General features: G+C 40.2%; 1 protein-coding gene across 1 annotated transcript; it reads left to right on the top strand.

Annotated features, from left to right (window-relative positions):
• Nucleotides 1-672: 672 nt before the first annotated feature.
• Nucleotides 673-7470, top strand: tmed10 (transmembrane p24 trafficking protein 10). Its single transcript, XM_056294467.1, has 5 exons — nt 673-891; nt 1765-1885; nt 2699-2772; nt 5190-5316; nt 5923-7470. The coding sequence occupies exons 1-5, from the start codon at nt 715-717 to the stop codon at nt 6042-6044; spliced, it is 621 nt and encodes a 206-aa protein (XP_056150442.1). The 5' UTR covers nt 673-714; the 3' UTR covers nt 6045-7470.
• The last annotated feature ends 1866 nt before the right edge of the window (nt 7471-9336 follow it).

Below are 9336 nucleotides of genomic sequence, written 5' to 3'. Positions count from 1 at the left end.
ATCCAAAACTAACCAGCAGCCAGTATGTAAAAACAGGGATTATGTCTTGGGTTTTCTTTTTTTGGCATTAACTTTGACTGTCATATGGTGTTGACTGAGGTAGAAACCAAAGTAGGAGCCTAAAAGAACACAGATATGCACATGGGTAGTTTTTTTTCCCCAGTTCTCTGATATAGATATTAGGTAGGTAGGTAGGTCTTTATTTCAAACATAGAAAACAAGCAAATGTTATTATTTCAAACACAGCAAACAAGCAAACGTTACATGTTTGGAAAGCAGCAGGAGGAAGTTTCTACTTATAATATCATGCCCCCTCTCTGATGCTCAATCTATACAATCTCGTTATTAATAAACTTGTTTTTTTTTACACATCAGAGTATGCCTTGCTTATGTACCTTATCAATATTACCGCCCCCCCCCCCAAAAAATCCCAACTAGAATAACCAAGACGGCATAACTATCTTTACCTTTTTTATATCAGCATCAAAAAGTATACCAAAACTTTTTGAGCAAATTGTACAAAAAAAGTGTGTGGGTTTTATTTGTTTATTTATCTATCGCGGAGCATGAACATGACGCGTGTATTGCAGCGGCGTTCTCCCTCCTCGCCAGTAGGAGCGCTGGAGGGAGATAGTGAGCTAATAACGACAGCGAGTACAGCAGCTGGCCGGACGCTTAGCCTAGCTGGCTCCCTCGGGTTGGTTGAGAGTAGCCATGGCTCGACTTGCTGCGCTACTGCTCTTATCGGTTTTCATAGAATCGGTGTTTTCAATTTCTTTCTTTTTACCCGTCAACTCAAGGAAGTGTCTACGGGAGGAGATCCATAAAGACGTTCTCGTCACGGGGGAATACGAAATAAGTGAACAATCAAACACGAAAACTAATCTGAAGGTGAGCCGCAGCTAAGCTAACGTCACCCAATGTGAACGTCAGGTAGCTTAGCTCACTTTCGCGTCTGCTTCAATTTGTGAGGAGGCCGTGGTGGGTTTTAACGTCTTAACGTGCCCCTTTCGCGACGCAAATCCACCTTATGAATAAGGGGACAAGAAAGGCTCGTCTCAAACATGCTTCAGGTTCAGTACTGTTCTCGTAGCGGATGAATGGCTTTAGTAACAGGGACTGACAGCTGTTGATTTCGGGCTAGCTGGCAAGCTAGCGTTAGCTCAGCGGGCCCCTGGCATGCCCGTCTTCCTGATTTAAACTACCACGATTCTTTATTTTCCTCCTTTCAAGTTAACCAACTGTTACGCTGGTATCGTTGAAATCGTTTTCTTTCGTTATTGTCGAGTATTTGATGACAAGACTAGGTTAGCTTATACCGGTAACCCACTTTGGCTAATGGACAATTTGACGCATTCAGCTCCGCTGCTCCTTCGGGATGTTACACGTCAGTCTTAGCGTCCATTCAATTTCCAACCACTAGCACACTTGGTCACACAATTGTCCGTTGGAGGTTTGCTATTTAATTTGCAATGATAACACGCACTTCTTTATATAACACATACACAGGTTTTCATGATCACATTTTATTCTCCTTAACTCTTCTGTTTGTCTTGTAATACTCCTGTCGGGATTGTTTTAACTAACTACATGGTTTAGCCCATGTTCTAACAGCTGTGAAGTAAACATGATGATTTGTTTTTTGTTTTGGGTATTAGTTAGCCTTTCGAGTTTGAGGCAATAATTCTGATCGACCAGTAGCAATTTCCAATGCATGTTTTCCCTATAATGTAGTCTGACTTTATTCTTGCTTTTACTTTACAGATCACAGATTCCTCTAGCCACACTCTTTACTCAAAGGAAGATGCAACAAAGGGGAAGTTTGCATTCACTACAGAGGACTATGACATGTTTGAGGTGTGCTTTGAGAGCAAATCTCCTATGGGTGAGTATAATATAGAAGGACATTTAAATTATTCATTATATTTTCTCTCCATGCGGATATAATATAGATCTATATATGAGGATATAATGACTCAATGATTTAGTGTATTGACCAGACAAAGAACCTTGAAGATTTAATCGATTAAAGAAAGAAATCATCAGTATTAATCCATCATCAGACATTTCTCAGGCAGAAAGATTTGGTTTTGGCTCTTTTGAGATTTTATTTGCAAATTGGTACAGCTGTTTCTTTTTTTTTGCTTGTGAAGAGAAATAAAAAGAATCGAGTAGCCAAAAGTGGAAACATCTGCATTTTATATGAAGTTAAGACTCACTGTGTTGCCTGTATGTGTTAATTTAGGCTATGCTGGAGCCTTTTTCTGCCTGTGATTATGTTTGCAAAAGGATTTTCCAAAGCAGTCTCACAACCACCAAAAAGGCATCGATTTGAATGGAACTAATGATTCTTAAAAAATGATTTTAGAAAACACCTTGCTGAACTATGTTGTGAGGAGCACTTGACCTAGATGACATCACCGTCCTTAACCATATTGCAAGGGCAGTCTTTAGGGAACTACAATTGCAGTTTTCATTCCGATTTAATAAATCTCACCATCAGCAGAAAAATGAGCGTTGTGTGTCACGTTCAGCATTAAAGATAGACTGAAGTATATATATAGTATATCATTTTGGCATATAACTCGTCGCATAGAATTGTAATTTTTAGGGTAGACTGGGTGTTAGTGTCGCCATTGTGAGTCACCAATTTCTCTTGTATAGACATGATGAAAAATATATTGTTATTGCCATCCAGGAACTGGGAGGGTCCCTGACCAGCTGGTCAATCTGGACATGAAGCATGGTGTAGAGGCCAAAAACTATGAAGAGGTGAGTAGATGGTTTTAGTAAACATTAAATGTATTAAGGGCTGTTGAATTCAGTTTTGGCCCATAGAGCTTAAGGTGAATCAAGAAAAGTGTAAGCAAGTAAACAATTGTCCTTAAGACTGCAAAATAGGTTTATTTGGGTGTCATGTAGAATGTTAGCCTTGCTGTAGGGGCTTTAGGCCTTCCTCATACATTTATTTAAAATACCAGAGAGCACACCAACCTTCTTTTATTTGACTGCCGGATTTTTTGACACTGTTCAGAACATTCCAAGGGACCCAGGCATCTCTAGTTTAAAACAATCCTTTGAAAGGTTCCTGAAACCTAAGCTTTGACTCAACACCCCATATAGATTCAAATTTGCTAGTTTTTTATTGTTCAACTCCTAGAAAAATGACTTTAAAAGCGCTTAAGACTCCCCAAAGTAGGATCTTTATCTTCTGCATGGAGGAAATAAGTACAGCTTTAAAATTGGCAGTGGACTTTATTTAAGCATGAATGAGTGAATTGTATTTTTAGGGGTCTAATTATTCTATTTGCTATGAAAATGCTTATTTTAATATAAATGGAAGCATTTTTGTAGAGGAAATTTGCAACATTTCAGGACATCAGAAACAACTTATGTACAACAAGAATGAATAGTTTATCCCGATGAAAGTTTATCCCACAGTCATGCCAAGAGTACGTCAGTGCTTATTAGGGCTGTCAATGAATATTCCAAATTCGAATATATAACCGAATTGTAGAAAAAAACCAAAAACAAAACAGACATTCAATTGTGAAAATTTAATATTTGTTTGTGAAAGAGAAAGCAGCACTACCGCGGCTGTCTGCCTCACGAGGGCCTTGGTCGCTGCACTGAATACGCTGCATGATGGACAGGAGTCACACAACATAACTTTCATTGGTTGAAAATTAAATTTAGGTCAAGCTGAAACGAGCGAATAAATCAAAAACAACATGCGGTAAAGATGGCAGAGAGTTCACAACACAACTCGGCCGCAGAGAGTGATTTTTCACGCCAAACAATTTAAAATTCTTGCTCAGCAAAGATTGAAAAACTGTCAAATTGTTTTATTAAAACCAGTATGAATATTACCTAATCTGTATAAAAATGAGGTCATCGAATAACACATCAATTACGAATCATTCATCTCTCCAAGAGACAGCCCGTTCTCATTCTCACTCTAGCACCAACCATGGTGCAGAGAGAGCGAGAGGTCTATGGTCTTTGAATGAAGTTTTACGGAATAGGACATCGTTTTATTTGTATATTTTATGATGTGCAGGTATGTAGATCACTTAAAAGACATGTTTATGTTAGAATGTTGCAATAAATATACCTATACAAGTAGTTATGTCTCGTTGTATTGGTTTGCCCTCTTAATGCGCAAAAATATATTCAAATGGGTTTGAACCTGTGCTTTATTTTTTTAGAAAGGAATAATCAAACGTCATTTTTGGCCAATTTTGACAGCCCTAGTGCTTATTCAACAAATGTTCTTCTGTCAACAGTTTTTAGTGACAAAATGTTTTGCATCTCAATGAAGCTGAAGTTTTTTGTGACATTTCTAAGGAAATTCTCAAAAATGTCTGTGTCCAGTCCACTGCTTTAATACAATGCCTCCTAATAAACACGAATATCCCTGGGATACCCATACACAAATGCTGTTTCTGCTTTCGTAAATCCTTTTTCAAGGCTTATAAAAGCTGCAGTTTTCTGAACTGCTCGCTGAATTGAGTTGATCTGAGAATCTCCCTCCTCCCACACACATACGCACAGGCATGTGTGCGCACACTGCAGTGCACAAAAAGGTATTCTACAGAGTGAATCCCAGTATCTGTGTGGGCAGAGTTCAGAAAATAATGAGCGTGGGCAAGTCTGTGAGTGTAGGTTGCTGCAGTCATTTACGTGCTTGCGTATGTTCATACGTGTGTGCTGTTGTGAACATGCGTATAAAGCAATCAAGTTTTATCTTTAATCTTTTTATGTGCTGGCAAGAGTCTCGCTGTTGCGCAATGTTTGCGTGGAGACCATGGAAATACAAATTTGGCGCAGGCAAGCAGTCATAACTTGTATGTCCCGATTCTCTCCCTTCTCTTTAGCATGTCTTTGCTCGACAGAAGGTATTGCACGATGCATCTTTAGACATTTGGCACTCCTGGTAAAAAGGGATGATTAAAACAGATAGCATTTTCAGCATATCTGCCACCTCTGCACAATGAAAGAGTGCCACTTGCTGGAAAAGTGTAGTATAATGCAAAGTAATTGTTTGAAGTAGTTTTAATTTTCATAGGCATGTTTTTAGTTCCTATTCATTTCTATGGAAGCATCAGACAAAACAATTAAGATTCAATACAGTGGCCACTCTTGACATCACAGGTTGTTTCAATTAGTGTTTACTTTGTCCCTTCTAGATCGCCAAGGTGGAAAAGCTGAAGCCTTTGGAAGTGGAGCTGAGGCGACTGGAGGACCTATCGGAGTCCATCGTCAATGACTTTGCTTACATGAAGAAGAGAGAGGAGGAGATGCGGGATACTAATGGTAATAAAGCGATACAATGAGTAGGGCCTTATGAAATGTCCCCTGTTGGACAGATTTCTGTTGAATGTTGACCCTGTTGTCTTCTGTGATGCTGGTATCTTCAACATGTTTTTCCCAATTATATATAACAAACCTACATGCAACTGACTTGTACATGCTGTGTTACATATACTTGCATGCACAAAGGTAGATGCGCGACAGGGTTTCTGTGAGGGGGGGGCGACGATGGTCTACAGACAAATTACATTAAATTTGTAATATGTTCAAAATCTGTAATACTCTCCTCCAAATTCCACACACTTCTGTGTTTATAGATGGAACAGTGTCGCCTTGCCATGATTCTGTCTGTGCTTCATGGATCACGGAAATCCTAGGGCCCTACATTAGCTATTTGCAGAGACTACACATAAATTAACAAGGGGATGTACAACAGCACAGCCCACAGCATCTTCCCTTTCATAAAAACATTGTTTGTTATTCTGTTTTGTAATGCTGCATTAAATTCTGTTTCACCAAGACTTGTTTATGTTGGTTGATCAAATCAAAGAACAGCAATTACCTTGCTGCTATAATTAATATATAACATGAACCTTTCCCTCCCCCCAGAGTCAACCAACACACGTGTGCTGTACTTCAGCATCTTCTCCATGTGTTGTCTCATTGGCCTGGCCACCTGGCAGGTCTTCTATTTAAGGCGCTTCTTCAAGGCAAAGAAGCTGATCGAGTAGAGCAGCCCCAGCTCCTTACCTCAGGTGGACGCTGCCCATCAGTCAGCAAACACATCCCAACATCCACCCTCCTTGGACAAGCTTCAGCAGACAACAGCAAGCGGGGTTGAGGGGCTCAGACTCTTGTTTTCAGGGCTGTGAGCAAAAGAATACCAAGTTGTCTTCTGAAAAAAAATGTTACACCTGCTTATTTAGGAGTTTGAAACATGAGAAGCACTGCAGGGAGAAATGCACTATGAGACACAGGAGACATATTTGAATGCAGAAGTGGGGTGTGTCCTTTTCCATAGTATCAGGTTTCTTTCTGCACTGATTTGAATGTTGCAGCTTACTGAATAAGAGCTTGTTGCTTCAATCAGTTGAACGGTGATGTGTGATTTTCAGCTCTGTTTGAATGGATGTGCCATGAGAGAATGTCATTTGCCCCTCTATTGTACAAAATCTTTGCAATTCCAAGCAAACTACATCCTTGGTGCCCTTTTAACAAGTGAAGGCTTATTTGAATAGCAAGGTGGGTTGTTGAAACCTTGAAGAGAGACTTGGCAACCACTGTTTTTGTGTTACGTCACTTAATTTGCATACATATTTGTAGCTAACTTTGACCATGTCTTTAGTTTTATCCTATTGTAAATGCTACTTAGTTGCTTCTACAGATATCGGGGGAAGTTGTAAGTTATCAGGGAAAGAAATATCCGTTTAGTTACAAATAAGGTCATTTTCATCAATTCATCCATTTTTTTTATTTTTTATTTTTGTCAAGACTAAGATGATGTAAATGTACTGTAGACAGTGTAAATGTATCAAATACATTTACAGCATCAGTTGAAATAGCCAGAAACCAAAAAAAAACCTTGTTCAAACTCTTTTCCACTTCAGGGTTTCCAAGGAATTTACAGCTTCATGTATGGCTATCAGTTATTTCCATGTCAGCCATTTTCTATGATTTAGGTTGGTAAATTAATAAAACTCTGCCAGTTTGCTGCTAGATAGCAGTGGGTAAAAAATTCAAGGCAAAGAATACGAACCTTCCCTTGCAACTGTTGTGTTGAATCATGCTTTATTTGCGCACACTGACAGGCAAAATTGGTTATAATTATCGCTTCCAAATTACAATATTTATAGATCCATCCATTGTGTGGTTTACTTTGAAATTGAATAAGACCGGGGGTTCAGGAAGATATGGGTGGTTGCAGATATTTCAGCTTGTTTTGTCGGGGTTTAATTAATGCATCTGTCTAGGGTACATTTTTAACTGAAACATGCGCATTGCGCGCAAACTGATTTTTATGTTGATTGACAATTTTGTAAAGGTATGCGTTGGGCTTTTATTCAATAAAACGTCGGATGGATTTACATAAGTGATGATGCATGATGTTTTTTTCTCCACTTTTTTTTTCAATTAAATTTGATCAGATTTGAAACTCCACGTTAATTGTCTGGTGAAGTGTGTCACCATAGGTACATACAGTGCGCCTGTGCGGTATGTGTGTCTGGATGTCCGTGTTCTAATAGACATGCTTCTGCTCGTTACTGTAATACGCTAATGCCGCCACCATATTGGACCGGGCAAAACTGGCCTGTAAACAAATACAAGTAAACGGAGGAGCTGCGGTTTTAAGGATAAAAAGCACGTTGACATTTCTCAACCCATTTCAATTAGTCGATTTTATATATCTACTACTACTACTTTCGGCTGCTCCCGTTAGGAGTCACCAGAAGCGGATCATCAATTTCCATCTCTTACTGTCCTCAGCATCTTCCTCTGTCACGCCAATCACCTGCATGTCCTTCCTCAACACATCCAATAACCTCCTTTTTGGCCTTCCTCTTTCTTGCAGCTCTATATTCAGCATCCTTCTCTCAATATACCCAGCATCTCTCCTCCACACATGTCTAAGCCATCTCAATCTTGCCTCTCTTGCTTTGTCTCCAAACCGTCCAACCTGAGCTGTCCCTCTAATATACTCATTCCTAATCCTGTCCTCCTCCATCACTCCCAATGAAAATCTTAGCATCTTCAACTCTACCACCTCCAGCTCTGCCTCCTGTCTTTTCATCAGTGCCACTGTTTCCAAATCATATAACATAGCTGGTCTTGCTACCATCTTGTAAACCTTCCCTTTTACTCTTGCTGGTACCCTTCTGTGACAAATCACTCCTGACAGACCCTCTTCTCCATCCACTTCACCTCTCCTCCATATGCCCCATTACTTTGAACAGTTGACCCCAAGTATTTAAACTCATCCACCTTCGTCACTTCTACTCCTTGCATCTTCACCGTTCCACTGCCCTCCCTCTCGTTCACACATATGTATTCCATCTTGCTCCTACTGACTTTCATTCCTCTTCTCTCCAGTGTGTACCTCCACCTCTCCAGGCTCTACCCAACATGCTCCCTACTTTCGCTACAGCTCACAATGTCATCTGTGAACATCATAGTCCATGGAGACTCCTGCCTGATCTCGTCTGTCAACCTGTCCATCACCATTGCAAACAAAAAGAGCTCAAAGCCGATCCTTGATGTAATCCCACCTCCACCTTGAACCCATCCGTCACTCCTACCAGACACCTACCACTGTCACACTGCCCTCATACGTATCCTGCACCACTCCTACTACATACTTCTCTGCAACTCCCGACTTCCTCATACAATACCACACCTCCCCTCTCAACACCCTGTCGTATGCTTTCTGTAAATCCACAAAGACACAGTGTAACTCCTTTGGACCTTTTCTATACTTCTCCATCAACATTCTCAAGGCAAACGTCGCACCTGTGGTGCTCTTTCATGGCATGAAACCATACTGCTGCTCGCTAATCATCACCTGTTCTCTTAACCTAGCTTCTATTACTCTTTCCCATATCTTCATGCTGTGGCTGATCAACTTTATACCTCTGTAGTTACTACAGCTCTGTACATTTCCCTTATTCTTAAAAATTGGTACCAGTATGCTCTTCTCCACTCCTCAGGCATCCTCTTACTTTCCAAGATTGTGTTAAACAATCTAGTTAAAAACTCCACTGCCATCTCTCCTAAACATCTCCATGCCACCACAGGTATGTCATCTGGACCAACTGCCTTTCCACTCATCATCCTTGTTAATCTGCCCTCACTTCATCCTTGTTAATCCACAGCACTTCCTGATTCACTATCCCCTCATCATCCAACCTTCTCTCTCATTTTCTTCATTCATCAGCCCCTCAAAGTGCTTGTTTCACCTTCTCAACTCACTCTCCTCACTTACCAGCACATTTCTATCTCTTATCCTTGGTTACCATAACCTGCTGTACA

This window comes from Lampris incognitus, chromosome 15 (assembly GCF_029633865.1).
Source record: "Lampris incognitus isolate fLamInc1 chromosome 15, fLamInc1.hap2, whole genome shotgun sequence".
Taxonomy (NCBI): domain Eukaryota; kingdom Metazoa; phylum Chordata; class Actinopteri; order Lampriformes; family Lampridae; genus Lampris; species Lampris incognitus.
The sequence above is the reverse complement of the archived record's forward strand: the minus strand, read 5'-3'. Positions and strand labels throughout refer to the sequence as shown.

Bases quoted from the DNA above. Each gene is read 5' to 3' on its own strand.
- tmed10 (XM_056294467.1), top strand. From the start codon at position 715: ATGGCTCGACTTGCTGCGCTACTGCTCTTATCGGTTTTCATAGAATCG. The intron at 1,886-2,698 runs GTGAGTATAATA...ATTGCCATCCAG, and splicing joins TGAGAGCAAATCTCCTATGG to GAACTGGGAGGGTCCCTGAC. The intron at 2,773-5,189 runs GTGAGTAGATGG...TGTCCCTTCTAG, and splicing joins AGGCCAAAAACTATGAAGAG to ATCGCCAAGGTGGAAAAGCT.